This window comes from Lagenorhynchus albirostris, chromosome 21 (genome assembly GCF_949774975.1).
Source record: "Lagenorhynchus albirostris chromosome 21, mLagAlb1.1, whole genome shotgun sequence".
NCBI lineage: Eukaryota > Metazoa > Chordata > Mammalia > Artiodactyla > Delphinidae > Lagenorhynchus > Lagenorhynchus albirostris.
Genome location: NC_083115.1, coordinates 21658929 through 21675374, shown reverse-complemented (window position 1 = coordinate 21675374; position 16446 = coordinate 21658929). Strand labels below are relative to the sequence as shown.

Sequence of the window (16446 nt, the reverse complement as noted above, 5' to 3'; positions counted from 1 at the left end):
AACATTGGAAAGAGCTGATCACTCATGTTCCTCGCGTCTCCGTGCCTTTATGTGCTGTGTGTGCATATGTCGTAGCCCCTCACTGAAGGTCCGTGCAGGTGCACTTTATCAATAGCAGCATGGAATATAAACTTAATTTTTCAGATACGCTTCAGAGCCTTGTTGGACAGCAAAATGCCCGTCATGGTATAATAAAAATATTCAACGCACTGCAAGAAACGAGAGCCAATAAGCATCTGTTATATGTGAGTAACTTAAAGCCTCCCAGAGGATTCAGTTTCTTCAGTTCTACGTTTCTGTTCATATACAGGGGTAGATTTTAACTCTTTATATGCTTAATCATTCTTATTGCTTGTAACTCTGAACCCATTTTCTCTGCTTCATTTTTGTTCAATTTGGTTAAAAAAAAATACCCCCCTGTGGGTGCGGCATCCCCCTCCTCGCCTGCTGGCTGTTTCTCTCAACTTGTGCTGTAACGTTTCTGCCTGAGTGCTTGGCTTGCTTATTTCAGCAAAGCAAACTGTTTCCCAGTAGTCTGATTGATAATACTGTTGGTGGTTATAACGGACCGTGAAATAAATCAATCTGATGCTAAATGGAGTTTATAGAATACTAATTCCTTTTAACCCTTAGAGAAAAAGACATTTTTTTTCTTCTTTCTTGGTTCAGGTGCTGATGGAACTGCTGCTAATTGAATTGTGTCCTGAGCTGAGAACTCATTTAGATGAACTTAAAGCTTGTCAGGTTTGAGACTCCCAAATAAACCACCAGAGAAATGTCTGTAATAATAGACATGAAACATTTTCCTCTTTTCCACAGAGGGCTTGACTGAGAACCATACCGATCTTTTAGTTACCTCCCTCTAGTTTTATGTGAATGAAGCAGAATTGGGGGGAAAACTTGATGCTGTATATTAGGCAACAGAAAAAACCACTTGTTAATTATTTTTATTTTAATATAAATCCTTTAAAGGTCAACATACTGATTGAAATATGTGTTAATACGTGATAAGAACCTAGGAAATATTTTAAATATTTATTAAGTTTTGTTTTAAAAAAGTTTGTTTTAAATGAATTATGAACGTTGTACAGTTAATTTCCTCACTGAGGATTCTGAACATTCCTATATTCGTATGTGTTGAATATTGTTGTGCAATGCTTTGTGTGAAGTTGTTGTGAAAATTTTATTGTCTTTATTTTTACCAAAGACTTCCCATAGTTTGAAGCATCTGAAGCAATAAAATATAAAAATGAATCATAGCGCTCTGATGTTTAAGATGCTTATATCTCAAAAACAGTTGAAACACTTAAGATAGTTCAGATACTTATCAAGTGCCTTTTCTGTAGAAAACATTGCACATGTAAGTACTTCCGTAAGGAAGTATAAAGTTTGTTGCCTTTCTCCAGACACAGAATGAATGTGAAAAATATGATTTTTAGTGTGAATGAGAAGAGCCAAAATTGGTGCTTGAAGTGCTGTTATTAGGGAGGTGGGATGGATGGGCAGGAATGAGATGGGGAAACAAAGAGGAGGGAAGTTACTTCAGGCTGTTCAGGACTTGATTGTGTCATCAAGTCTTGGGGACCAGTAGGGGCATTAGGCGAAATCCAGGGTACAGATGTTGCTTTGATTTTAGTAGTGGGACCATGGACAAGTCACTTAATTTTCCTGGGTTTTACCACTTATTATGCAGTGATAATGAAACACTTTCCCCTTTCTAATCCCCAGGAATATTGAAAGCAAGCCAATTAAGCAGAAATTCAGTTTGAAATCCATGAAAGAAACATACTATGTATATATAAAGTGGTATTAATTATATCATTGTTAGATCATACCTGCTGAGTTCCTGATATGCCAAGTTCTTGATATGAAACATAAGTGCTGAAAGACAAATGGTTAAAAATTAGTAAAGCAAATTTTATCTTTGATATTCTTTTAGCTACAGCTCTTTGATCCTTATTTCAAACCAAGATATTTGATACTTTCGAAAAAACTCAAAGTTGGCTATTTATATGGATAAGAATTATCCTTCATAGGGATGTAGAAAAGACATTCAGAGAAGAGAAGCAGTGTGAAGTCACCAAGCCCCAGGAACTCATAGCAGTTACTAAAAGTGACCATCTTCTGCATAATTAAACCATGGCTGTTATGACTCCTCAATCCTTAAGAAGTCGTCTTACTTTTTCATAAGTTATCAACTGTAAGGACTCTTACAGAAGTTTTGATTTTTTTTTTGAAAAAAGTTAATGACCTTGAAGCTTCACCTCACTTAAAGGGTGACTCCAATCACAGATCAAGGTGTGCACCATGTTGGGAGTAGTGGTAGTTTGCAGGGGCTCACCTGGGCCAGGTTTGCCAGCTTTATGGTAACTAGAGTAAACTGAAATTTTAAATTCTGTGTTGGGTTCACTTAGGACATTTAAGCACAGCATATTACCAAATATGACATGTCAAATTCCTACCTTTAGGATTTCTCAAACCGTGTTTTAATGGCAGTTAAAGTGGCCTTCACTTTGGGGATGTAGAGTGAGCGAGCTATGAAAGTGCTATTAGAGTCCCCATACACTGCCTTATTACATTTCTATTTTAAGATTCTTAAAGGCTTAAGATGGATGTTACTAAGAAAACAAGAGCAAAAGCAAGTGGGCTTGTATTGTAGAATGATTTACGTTAGGTTTTATGAAATCTTTTAATGGGCTAGAGACATGGAAATGTTGTTACTGGGGAAGAAGAGAGTCTTCAGCAGGGATGGGTTTCTACTCTAAGATTTAAAGGAGAAGTATATGGCCTATGTTTGTCTTTAGATACAGGGAAGAAATTTCAACAAAGTGAAGTTCAAATAATATAGACAAACCAGAACATAAAACAAGAGCAAGTAGTTTTGTGCCATATAATACTTCTTTAGTGAGGGGCACCTACATATTAATTGCATTTTCCCAGTGCTAAGACTAGATCTTGTAAATCACTTTGGAAAGGATGGTTGTGATTTTTAAAATAAAGCCATAACATTTACAAAGAACGTGTTGTTCAGGTATCTTAAACGTTATTTTCAATATCTGTTTCACAGATGTATATTTCTTTAGAATCTTTTGCATATGGATTCTATTTTTACTGTTGGATTTTGCCTCTGTAGATGTAATTGATAAGGAAAGCCTCTTGCTAATTTAACAGTTTAGTTATAGTTATATTGGTAGATGATTTGAAATTTTATCTTGTTTTGAAATACATTGAGGGTTTTTAAAATGTAGAAAAGGACCTGAAGCACAGAGAAACATCTTGTTTCAATTGATTACCAGGAACATAGCAGTTTTACTCATTAAGATGTTTAGGGGAAGATATGGAAAGGCAAGATTGTAAGCAATTTCTTAAACCCACTTATTTTGAAATTTAGATTTTTAATTTTCAATTTGGAATTTTCTGTTTTAGAAGTCTTCAATGACTGAAATAAAATTAAAAGTTATTCAAAATTCACAACACTAAGGAGTAAAGAAATTTAAAGAATTAAACTTCAGATTTTTTAAAATAAGTTTGTAGCATTTATACTTCTGAAGTTATTAAAGCTAAGATGACACTAAGTCTTTCAGGACACTATTTAAGAAAGGAAAGAAATACTTGCTTTATGGAATGGTTTTCAATATTTGACATGGTCTTGGTCAGTCTCTAGCCTAAGAGCTGGATCTTTGAAGACTCTTCCTGCAGTTCGATCCTGTAGCTACATTTCAAGTTGCAACATTTTACAAATTCAAGAGGGGTGGGATGGCGGGGTGGGATAGGGAGGGTGGGATGGGGGGGTGGGATAGGGAGGGTCAGAGGGAGACACAAGAGGGAGGAGATATGGGGATATATGTATACATATAGCTGATTCACTTTGTTATACAGCAGAAACTAACACACCATTGTAAAGCAATTATACTCCAATAAAGATGTTAAAAAAAAAAAAGAATGAAGGTAACCTGTCATCAGTAAAATACCCAGGATAATGTAACGTGGGAGAGCGAAAACAAACATAGCTATTATAAAAATTATAAAAATACACACATTCTAAGTTGTTAGGATCGATGATCTTTGTTGAAATACATTATAGTCTAAATTCTCTGACGAATAAGTAAAGTGTGAAGTTCATCTGCCAATGAAGGATTCAGAAGACAAGCCTTAAAAATCAAAGAAAAAGTTATTTAGACATATTTTGAATTGTTGGATCTTTTGTTTTTAAGAAATAGAGTGCAATGATTTAAGGGAATTTCATAGTTATACATTTCTATTCTGATTTCTTAATTAGGGAGATTCAAGTTAACCTATGCAAAGTATTAATAGATCATAACTAAAAATAACCATGCTATTATCCTTTGGGAGAGAAAATTCTCAGTGCTAAAAATAATGGATTTACACATTGATAGTATTCTAAGTTATGAATTATCAAAATAAGTAAAATAGAAAGCATTAACATTTGGCCTCAAACCTGTTATGTGAATAGCAGCATGTATAATTTTTTAAACATATGATCTTGTTATGCCTAAATTAGCAATAAGGTGCATAATTTCATAGTATGCCAGGAATTTGAAAGACAGAAGTTACCTCATCCAGACCTTACTCCATGCAGAAACTGTCCCTTTTAGTACCCATGACAGTTGGTTACCAGATATTTGCTTGCTTGCTTCTAGTGACAAGAAGTCAGCACCTTGGCTTCTGCACACGGCCCCCCAAGCTGAGGTGTTGGCACAGCCATTTCACACTAGGTTCAAGGCCTCTACATGTAGCACCCTATAAGCTAGTCAAACTAGAATAAGCACAAAAGGAAAAAGAATGGGACTTACACCATTGGTTCTCCTGGTTCTCAGGCCTTCAGATTCAGACTGGAACTAAACCACCAGCTTTTCTGAGTCTCCCAGCTTGCAGATGACAGTCAGTCTTTGCAGTCCCCATAATCATGTACAAATTAGTATATATAGGGGATGAGGATAACATGGCAGACTAGAAGGACCTGAGCTCACCTCATCTCACAAAAACACCAAACTCACAAGTAACTGCTGAAAAGCACTGACAAAAAAAGGACTAGAACCTACCAAAAAAGATAGTCTACTTCAAAAAACAAAGAAGCCACAACAAGATGGTAGGAGGGTTGTATTCACGATACAATCAAATCCCATATCCACTGGGTAGGTGACCCACAAACTGGAAAATAATTATATTGTGAGGTTCTCCCATAGGACTGAGAGTTCTGAGCCCCCATGTCAGGCTCCAGTGGTCTGGCATCGGGAGGAGGAGCCCCCAGAGCATTTGGCTTTGAAGGCCAGCGGGACTTGATTGCAGGAGCTCCAGAGGACTGGGGGAAACAGAAACACCACTCTTGGAGGGTGCACACAAGGTCTCATGTGCACCAGGACCCAGGGGAAAAAGGCGTGACTTAATAGAAGCCTAGGCCAGACTTACCTGCTGGTCTTGGAGGGTCTCCTAGGGGAGGTGGAGGGCAGCTGTGGCTCACCATGGGGACAAGGACACTGGTGGCAGAGGTACTGGGGAGTACTCATCAGCATGAGGTGTCCTGGAGGCTGCCATTGCAACGCCAAGACCTGGCCCCACCCAATAGCCCAAGGCTCCAGTGCTGGGAAGCCTCAGGCCAAACTACCAACAGGGCAGGAGCACAGCCCCACCCATCAGCAGACAGGTTGCTTAAAGTCTTCCTGAGCCCACAGCCACCTCAATACACCCCTGCTCATCAAAGGAACAAGACCCAGCTCCACCCACCACTGAGGAGACATCAGTCCCTCCCACCAGGAAGACTGCACAAGCCTGTTAGATCAGTGTCACTCACCAGGGGGGCAGACACTACAAGCAAGAGGAGCTACAATCCTGTAGCCTGCAGGACAGCAAACACAGAAAGTTCGATAAAATGAGATGGCAGAGGAATATGTTCCAGAGGAAGGAACAAGATAAAACCCCAGAAGAACTAAGTAAAGTGGAGATAGGCAACCTACCTGAAAAAGAATTCAGAGTAATGAAGTAAAGATGATCCAAGGTCTCAGAAAAAGAATGGAGGCACAGACCAAGAAGCTACAAGAAATGTTTAACAAAGAGCTAGAAGATTTAAGGAACAAACAGTTGGACAATACAATAACTGAAATGAAAAATACACTAGAAGGAATAGCAGAATAACTGAGGCAGAAGAACAGATAAGTGAGTGGGAAGACAGAGTGGTGGAAATCACTGCCCCGGAACAGAATGAAGAAAAAAAAATAAAAAGAAAGCAGGACAGTCTAAGAGACCTCTGGGACAACATTAAACACACCAACATTTGCATTATAGGGGCCACAGAAGGAAAAGAGAGAGAGAAAGGGCCTGAGGAAATATTTGAAGAGATAATAGCTGAAAACTTCCCTAACATGGGAAAGGAAACAGTCACCCAAGTCCAGGAAGTGCAGAGAGTCCCATACAGGATAAACCCAAGGAGGAAAATGCTGACACACATCAAACTGACAAAAGGTAAAGACAAAATATTAAAAGCAACAAGGGAAAAGCAACAAATAACATACAAGGGAATCCCTATACAGTTATCAGCTGGTTTTTTAGCAGAAACTGCAGGCCAGAAGGGAGTGGCACAATATATTTAAAGTGATGAAAGGGAAAAACCTACAACCAAGAATACCCAGCAAGGCTCTTGTTGAGCTTTACAGACAAGCAAAAGCTAAGAGAATTTAGCACCACCAAACCAGCTTTACAGCAAATACTCCAGGAACTTCTCAAGGTGGAAAAGAAAAGCCCACGACTAGAAACAAGAAAATTACAAATGGGAAGCCTCATCAGTAAAGGCAAACATACAGTAAACATGGGAAATTATCCACACACAAATATCTCGAAACCAGCAATCATGAGGAGAGTACAAATGCAGGATATTGGAAATGCATTTGAAATTAAGAGACCAGCAACTTAAAACAATCTTGTATATATATAGCCTGCTATATCAAAACCTCATGGTAACTGCAAACCAAAAATGTACAATAGATAAACATGCAAAAAGAAAAAAATCCAAACACAACACTAAAGTAGTCGTCAAATCACAAGAGAAGGGAACAAAAGAGGAATGGAAGAAAAAAGACCTACAGAAACAAATCCAAAACAATTAACAAAATGGCAATAAGAACATACATATCAGTCATTACCTTAAATGTAAATGGATTCAATGCTCCAACCAAAACACACAGACTGGCTGAATGGATACAAAAGACCCATATATATGCTCTCTACAAGAGACCCATTTCATATCTAGGGACACATACAAACTGAAAGTGAGGGGATGGAAAAAGATATTCCATGCAAATGGAAAGCAAAAGAAAGCTGGAGTAGCAATTCTCATCTCAGACAAAATCGATTTTAAAATAAAGAATGTTACAAGAGACAAAGAAGGACACTACATAATGATCAAGGGATCAATCCAAGAAGACATAAAAATTATATATGCCCCCAACATAGGAGCACTTCAATATGTAAGGCAACTACTAACATCCATAAAAGGAGAAATTGATGGTAACAGTAATACTGGGAGACTTTAACACGCCACTTACCTCAATGGACAGATCACCCAGACAGAAAATCAGTAAGGAAACACAGGCTTTAAATGATGCATTAGACCAGATGAACTTAGTTGATATTTACAGAACAATCCATCTGAAAGCAGCAGAACCCACATTCTTTTCAAGTGCACATGGAAAATTATCCAGGATAGATCACATGCTGAGCCATAAAGCAAGCCTCAGTAAATTTAATTGAAATCATATCAAGAATCTTTTCTGACCACAATGCTATGAGATTAGAAATCAACTACAAGAATTAAACTGTAAAAAGCACAAACACGTGGAGGCTAAACAATATGCTACTAAACAACCAATGAATCACTGAAGAAATCAAAAAGGAAATAAAAAAATACCTAGAGACAAATGAAAACAATGATTCAACCCTATGGGACTCAGCAAAAGCAGGTCTAAGAGGGAAGTTTATAGCAATATAGTCTTACCTCAGGAAACAAGAAAAATCCCCAATAAACACCCTAACCTTACACCTAAAGCAACTAGAGAAAAAAAACAAACAAAACCCAAAGTTAGCAGAAGGAAAGAAATCATAAAGATCAGATCAAAACTAAACGAAGTAGAAATGAACAAGAGAAAAGATCAATGAAACTGAAAGCTGGTTCTTTGAAAAGATAAACACTGATAAGCCTTTCGCCAGACTCATCAAGGAAAAAAGGGAAAGGGCTCAAATAAAATTAGAAATTAAAAAGGAGAAGTTACAACTGGTACCACAGAAATACATAGGATCATAAGAAACTACTTACTACAAGCAACTTTATGCCAATAAAATGGCAACCTAGAAGAAATGAACAATTTCTTAGGAAGATACAATCTCTCAAAACTAAACCAGGAAGAAAGAAAAATACGAACAGACCAATTACAAGTACTGAAATTGAAACTCATTAAAAAAAACTCCCAACAAATACAAATCCAGGACCAGATGTTTTCACAGACAAATTCTATCAAACATTTAGAGAAGTTAACACCTATCCTTCTGAAACTATTTCAAAAAATTTCAGAGGAAGGAATACTCCCAAACTCATTCTATGAGGCCACCATCACCCTGATACCAAAACCAGACAAAGATACCACAAGATGAGAAAATTACAGGCCAATATCACCAATGAACATAGATGCAAAAATCCTCAACAAAATACTAGCAAACTAAATCCAACAACACATTAAAAGGATCATAATCAAGTGGGATTTATCCCAGGGATGCAAGGATTTTTCAATATATGCAAATCAATGTGATACACCATGTTAATAAATTGAATAAAAACCATATGATCATTTTAATAGATGCAGAAAAAGCTTTTGACAAAATTCAACACCTATTTAGGATAAAACCTGTTCAGAAAGTGGGCATAGAGGGAACCTACCTCAACATAATGAAGGCCATATATGACAAACCCACAGCTAACATCTTAGTAGTGAAAAGCTGAAAGCATTCCCTCTAAGAGCAAGAACAAGACAAGGATGTCCACTCTTGCCACTATTATTCAACAGTTTTGGAAGTCCTAGCCACAGCAATCAGAGAAGAAAAAGAAATAAAAGGAATCCAAATTGGAAAAGAAGTAAAACTGTCACTGTTTGCAGATGACATGATACTATACGTAGAAAATCCTAAAGATGCTACAAGAAAACTACTAGAGCTCATCAATGAATTTGGTAAAGTTGCAGGATACAAAATTAATACAGAGAAATCTCTTGCATTCCTACACACTAACAATGAAAGATCAGAAAGAGAAATAAAGGAAACAATCCCATTTACCATTGCATCAAAAAGAATAAAATACCCAGAAATAACCTAGCTAAGGAGGCAAAAGACCTATACTCTGAAAACTGTAAGACACTGATGAAAGAAATCGGATGACACAAACAGATGGAAAGATATATCATGTTTTTGGATTGAAAGAATATTGTCAAAATGATTATACTGCCCAAGCCAATCTACAGATTCAATGCAATCCCTATCAAATTACCAATGGCATTTTTCACAGAACTAGAGCAAAAAATTTTTAAATTTTTATGGAAACCCAAAAGACTCCAAAAAGCCAAAGCAATCTTGAGAAAGAAAAACGGAGCTGGAGAAATCAGTCTCCCTGACTTCAGACTATAGTATAAAGCTGCAGTATGGTACTGGCACAAAGACGGACTTGCAGATCAGTGGAACAGGATAGAAAGCCCAGAAGTAAACCCACGCATCTATAGTCAATTAATTTACAACAAAGAAGGTAAGAATATACAATAGAGAAAAGACAGTCTCTTCAATAAGTGGTACTGGGGAAACTGGACAGTTACGTGTAAAAGAATAAAATTAGAACATTCTCTAACATCATACACAAAAATAAACTCAAAATGGATTAAGGACCTAAATGTAAGACTAGATACTATAAAAGTCATAGAGGAAAACGTAGGCAGAACACTCTCTGACATAAATCACAGTATTTTTTTGGTTCCACCTCCTACAGTAATGAAAATACAAACAAAAATAAATGGAACCCTAATTAAACTTAAAAGCTTTCGCACAGCAAAGGAAACCATAAACAAAATGGAAAGACAACCCAAAGAATATTTAATCCGTTGTTGGTTGCATCATTTGTAAACTCCAAAATATATTGGGTTGGCGAAAAAGTTCATTTTGGTTTTTCCATAAGATGTTATGGGAAAAACCAAATGAACTTTTTGGCCAAGCCAATGCAAAATAATTGTGCTCATGCAGCTCAATATATTTTTAAAAACCCAATCAAAAAATGGGCAGAAGATCTAAGACAGACAGATGGCCAAAAAGCACATGAAAAGATGCTCAATGTCGCTGATTAGAGAAATGCAAGTCAAAATTACAGTGAGGTATCACCTAACATCTGTCAGAATGGCCATCATTAAAAAATCTACAAGAGGAGCTTCCCTGGTGGTGCAGTGGTTGAGAGTCCACCTGCCAATGCAGGGGACACGGGTTCATGCCCCAGTCCGGGAAGATCCCACATGCCACAGAGCGGCTAGGCCCGTGAGCCATGGGCACTGAGCCTGCGCGTCTGGAGCCTGTACTCTGCAACAGGAGAGGCCAGCGTACCGCAAAAAAAAAAAAAAAAGTCTACAAGGGGAGGATGGGGAAAGATAGCGGAAGAGTAAGATGTGGAGATCACCTTTCTCCCCACAAATAAATCTACATGTGGAACAACTCCTACAGAACACCTACTGAACACTGGCAGAAGACCTCAGACCTCCCAAAAGGCAAGAAAGTCCCCACGTACCTGGGTAGGGCAGAAGTAAAAAGAAAAAACGGAGACAAAGAATAGGGACGTGACCTGCACCTCTGGGAGGCAGCTGTAAAAGAGGAAAGGTTTCCACACACTAGAAGCCCATTCGCGGGCAGAGACTGTGGGTGGCAGAGGGAGGAAACTTCGGAGCCACGGAGGAGAGCACAGCAACAGGGGTGCGGAGGGCAAAGCGGGGAGATTCCCGCACAGAGGATCAGGGCCGACCAGCACTCACCAGCCCGAGAGGCTTGTCTGCTCACCCGCTGCAGCGGGTGGGGGCTGGGACCTGCAGCTCAGGCTTCACTCGGATCCCAGGGAGAGGACTGGGGTTGGCGGCGTGAACACGGCCTGCAGGGGATTAGTGCACCACAGCTGGCTGGGAGGAGTCCAGGGAAAATTCTGGACCTGCCAAAGAGGCAAGAGACTTTTTCTTCCCTCTTTGTTTCCTGGTGCGCGAGGAGAGGGGATTAAGAGCCCTGCTTAAAGGAGCTCCAGAGACGGGCGTGAGCCGGGGCTAAAAGCGTGGACCCCAGAGACGGGAATGAGACACTAAGGCTGCTGCTGCCGCCACCAAGAATCCTGTGTGCAAGCACAGGTCACTATCCACACCTCCCTTCCAGGGAGCCTGTGCAGCCTGCCACTGCCAGGGTCCCGTGATCCAGGGACAACTTCTCCAGGAGAATGCACGGTGTGCCTCAGGCTGGTGCAACGTCATGCTGGGCTCTGCTGCCGCAGGCTTGCCCCGCATCCGTACCCCTCCCTCCCCTGCCTGAGTGAGCCAGAGCCCCCGAATCAGCGGCTCCTTTAACCCCGTCCTGTCTGAGCGAAGAACACACGCCCTCCGGCAACCTACACGCAGTTGCGGGGCCAGATCCTAAACTGAACCCCCGGGAGCTGTGCGAACAAAGAAAAGAAAGGGAAATTTCTCCCAGCAGCCTCAGGAGCAGTGGATTAAATCTCCACAATCAACATGATGTACCCTGCATCTGTGGAATACCTGAATAGACAACAAATCATCCCAAATTGAGGAGGTGGACTTTGAGAGCAATACATTATTTTTCCCCCTTTTCCTCTTTTTGTGAGTGTGTATGTGTATGCTTCTGTGTGAGATTCTGTCTGTATAGCTTTGCTTTCACCATTTGTCCTAGGGTTGTGTCCGTCTTTTTTTTTTTACTTAAAATTTTTCTTAATAATTATTTTTTATCTTTTAATAACTTTATTTTATCATACTTTATTTTATCCTCTTTCTTTTTACTTTTTCTCCCTTTTATTCTGAGCCATGTGGATGAAAGGCTCTTGGTGCTGCAGCCAGGAGTCAGTGCTGTGCCTCTGAGGTGGGAGAGCCAACTTCAGGACACTGGTCCATGAGAGACCTCCCAGCTCCACATAATATCAAATGGCGAAAATCTCCCAGAGATCTTCATCTCAACACCAGCACCCAGCTTCACTCAATGACCAGCAAGCTACAATGCTGGACATCCTATGCCAAACAACTAGCAAGAAAGGAACACAACCCCACCCATTAGCAGAGAGGCTGCCCAAAATGATAATAAGTCCATAGACACCCCCAAAACACACCACCAGACGTGGACCTCCCCACCAGAAACACAAGATCCAGCCTCATCCACCAGAACACAGGCACTAGTCCCCTCCACCAGGAAGCCTACACAACCCACTGAACCAACTTTAACCACTGGCGACAGACACCCAAAACAACGGGAACTACGAACCTGCAGCCTGCAAAAAGGAGACCCCAAACACAGTAAGATAAGCAAAATGAGAAGACAGAAAAACACACAGCAGATGAAGGAGCAAGATAAAAACCCACCAGACCTAACAAATGAAGAGGAAATAGGCAGTCTACCTGAAAAACAATTCAGAATAATGATAGTAAAGATGATCCAAAATCTTGGAAATAGAATAGAGAAAATGCAAGAAACATTTAACAAGGACCTAGAAGAACTAAAGAGGAAAGAAGCAATGATGAACAACACAATAAATGAAATTAAAAATACTCTAGAAGGGTTCAATAGCAGAGTAACTGAGGCAGAAGAACGGATAAGTGACCTGGAAGATAAAATAGTGGAAATAACTACTGCAGAGCAGAATAAAGAAAAAAGAATGAAAAGAACTGAGGACAGTCTCAGAGACCTCTGGGACAACATTAAACACACCAACATTCAAATTATAGGGATCCCAGAAGAAGAAGAGAAAAAGAAAGGGACTGAGAAAATATTTGAAGAGATTATAGTTGAAAACTTCCCTAATATGGGAAAGGAAATAGTTAATGAAGTCCAGGAAGCACAGAGAGTCCCATACAGGATAAATCCAAGGAGAAACACGCCAAGACACATACTAATGAAACTGTCAAAATTTAAATACAAAGAAAACGTATTAAAAGCAGCAAGGGAAAAACAACAAATAACACACAAGGGAATCCCCATAAGGTTAACAGCTGATCTTTCAGCAGAAACGCTGCAAGCCAGAAGGGACTGGCAGGACATATTTAAAGTGATGATGGAGAAAAACCTACAACCAAGATTACTCTACCCAGCAAGGATCTCATTCAGATTTGATGGAGAAATTAAAACCTTTACAGACAAGCAAAAGCTGAGAGAGTTCAGCACCACCAAACCAGCGCTACAACAAATGCTAAAGGAACTTCTCCAGGCAAGAAACACAAGACAAGGAAAAGACCTACAATAACAAACCCAAAACAATTAAGAAAAAGGAAATAGGAACATATATTGATAATTACCTTAAATGTGAATGGATTTAATGCTCCCACCAAAAGACACAGACTGGCTGAATGGATACAAAAACAAGACCCACTTCAAGAAATCCAAAAGGAGAAGTAACAACTGCTGTCTACAAGAGACCCACTTCAGACCTAGGGACACATACAGACGGAAAGTGAGGGGATGGAAAAAGATATTCCATGCAAATGGAAACCAAAAGAAAGCTGGAGTAGCAGTTCTCATATCAGACAAAATAGACTTTAAAATAAAGACTATTACCAGAGACAAAGGACACTACCTAATGATCAAAGGATCAATCCAAGAAGAAGATATAACAATTGTAAATATTTATGCACCCAACATCAGAGCACCTCAATACATAAGGCAAATACTAACAGCCATAAAAGGAGAAATCGACAGTAACACATTCATAGTAGGGGACTTTAACACCCTACTTTCACCAATGGACAGATCATCCAAAATAAAAAAAAATAAGGAAACACAAGCTTTAAATGATACATTAAACAAGATGGACTTAATTGATATTTATAGGACATTCCATCCAAAAATAACAGAATACACATTTTTCTCAAGTGCTCATGGAACATTCTCCAGGATAGATCATATTCTGGGTCACAAATCAGGACTTGGTAAATTTAAGAAAATTGAAATTGTATCAAGTATCTTCTCCAACCACGCTATGAGACTAGATATCAATTACAGGAAAAGATCTGTAAAAAATACAAACACATGGAGGCTAAACAATACACTACTTAATAACGAAGTGATCCCTGATGAATTCAAAGAGGAAATCAAAACATACCTAGAAACAAATGACAATGGAGACACAACGACCCAAAACCTATGGGATGCAGCAAAAGCAGTTCTAAGGGGGAAGTTTATAGCAATAAAATCCCACCTTAAGAAAGAAGAAACATCTTGAATAAACAACCTAACCTTGCACACCTAAAGCAATTAGAGAAAGAACAAAAACCCCCCCAAAGTTAGCAGAAGGAAAGAAAGATCAGATCAGAAATAAATGAAAAAGAAATGAAGGAAACAATAGCAAAGATCAATAAAACTAAAAGCTGGTTCTTTGAAGAAGATAAACAAAATTGATAAACTATTAGCCAGACTCATCAAGAAAAAAAGGGAGAAGACTCAAATCAATAGAATTAGAAATCCAAAAGAAGTAACAACTGAGACTGCAGAAATACAAAAGATCATGAGAGATTACTACAAGCAACTCTATGCCAATAAAATGGACAACCTGGAAGAAATGGCCAAATTCTTAGAAATGCACAACCTGCCAAGACTGAATCAGGAAGAAATAGAAAATATGAACAGACCAATCACAAGCACTGAAATTGAAACTGTGATTAAAAATCTTCCAACAAACAAAAGCCCAGGACCAGATGGCTTCACAGGTGAATTCCATCAAACATTTAGAGAAGAGCTAACACCTATCCTTCTCAAACTCTTCCAAAATATAGCAGAGGGAGGAACACTCCCAAACTCATTCTACGAGGCCACCATCACCCTGATACCAAAACCAGACAAGGATATCACAAAGAAAGAAAACTACAGGCCAATATCACTGATGAACATAGATGCAAAAATCCTCAACAAAATACTAGCAAACAGAATCCAGCAGCACATTAAAAGGATCATGCACCATGAACAAGTGGGGTTTATTCCAGGAATGCAAGGACTCTCCAATATATGCAAATCAATCAACTTGATACACCATATTAACAAACTGAAGGAGAAAAACCATATGACCATCTCAATCGATGCAGAAAAAGCTTTTGACAAAATTCAACACCCATTTATGATAAAAATCCTCCAGAAAGTAGGCACAGAGGGAACTTTCCTCAACATAATAAAGGCCATATATGACAAACCCACAGCCAACATTGTCCTCAATGGTGAAAAACTGAAAGCATTTTCACTAAGATCAGGAACAAGACAAGGTTACGAACTCTCACCACTCTTATTCAACATAGTTTTAGAAGTTTTAGCCACAGCAATCAGAGAAGAAAAGGCAGTAAAAGTAATCCAAAGAAGAAAAGAAGAAGTAAATGTCACTATTTGTAGATAACATGATTCTATACATAGAGAATCCTAAAGATGCTACCAGAAAACTATTAGAGCTAATCAATGAATTTGGTAAAGTTGCAGGATACAAAATTAATGCACAGAAATCTCTGGCATTCCTATACACTAATGATGAAAAATATGAAAGTGAAATTAACACTCCCATTTTCCATTGCAACAGAAAGAATAAAATATCTAGGAATAAACCTACCTAAGGAGACAAAAGACCTGTATGCAGAAAATTATAAGACACTGATGAAGGAAATTAAAGATGATACAAATAGATGGAGAGATATACCATGTTCTTGGATTGGAAGAATCAACATTGTGAAAATGACTCTACTACCCAAAGCAATCTACAGACTCAATGCAATCCCTATCAAACTACCACTGGCATTTTTCACAGAACTAGAACAAAAAATTTCACAATTTGTATGGAAACACAAAAGACCCCGAATAGCCAAAGCAATCTTGAGAACGAAAAACGGAGTTGGAAGAATCAGGCTCCCTGACTTCAGACTATTCTACAAAACTACAGTAATCAAGACAGTGTGGTCCTGGCACAAAAACAGAAATATAAATCAATGGAACAGGATAGAAAGCCCAGAGATAAGCCCACGCATATATGGTCACCTTATCTTTGATAAAGGAAGCAGGAATGTACAGTGGAGAAAGGACGGCCTCTTCAATAAATGGTGCTGGGAAAACTGGACAGGTACATGTAAAAGTATGAGATTAGAACACTCCCTAACACCATATACAAAAATAAGCTCAAAATGGATTAAA

At 38.8% G+C, this 16446-nt stretch overlaps 2 protein-coding genes across 4 annotated transcripts in view; one reads left to right on the top strand and one right to left on the bottom strand.

Annotated features, from left to right (window-relative positions):
- The window catches only part of SNX25 (sorting nexin 25), a 109071-nt gene extending 107816 nt beyond the window's left edge, over positions 1 to 1255 (top strand). For 2 of the 3 annotated variants that reach the window (XM_060136237.1, XM_060136236.1), the window contains 2 exons: positions 145 to 245; positions 670 to 1255. In XM_060136237.1, coding sequence (XP_059992220.1) covers positions 145 to 245; positions 670 to 750 — 182 coding nt within the window. In that variant the 3' untranslated portion in view covers positions 751 to 1255. Of the gene's footprint in view, positions 1 to 144; positions 246 to 669 lie in introns of those variants that run through there. The other variant, XR_009538220.1, reaches the window with a different exon arrangement.
- Positions 1256 to 1834: 579 nt separating this feature from the next.
- The window catches only part of LRP2BP (LRP2 binding protein), a 41416-nt gene continuing 26804 nt past the window's right edge, over positions 1835 to 16446 (bottom strand). The window contains exons 8-9 of the mRNA XM_060136240.1: positions 4039 to 4151; positions 1835 to 1881 (exon numbers count right to left, since the gene is read on the bottom strand). Of these exons, the coding sequence (XP_059992223.1) occupies positions 4086 to 4151 (66 nt within the window). The 3' untranslated portion in view covers positions 1835 to 1881; positions 4039 to 4085. The remainder of the gene's footprint in view (positions 1882 to 4038; positions 4152 to 16446) is intronic.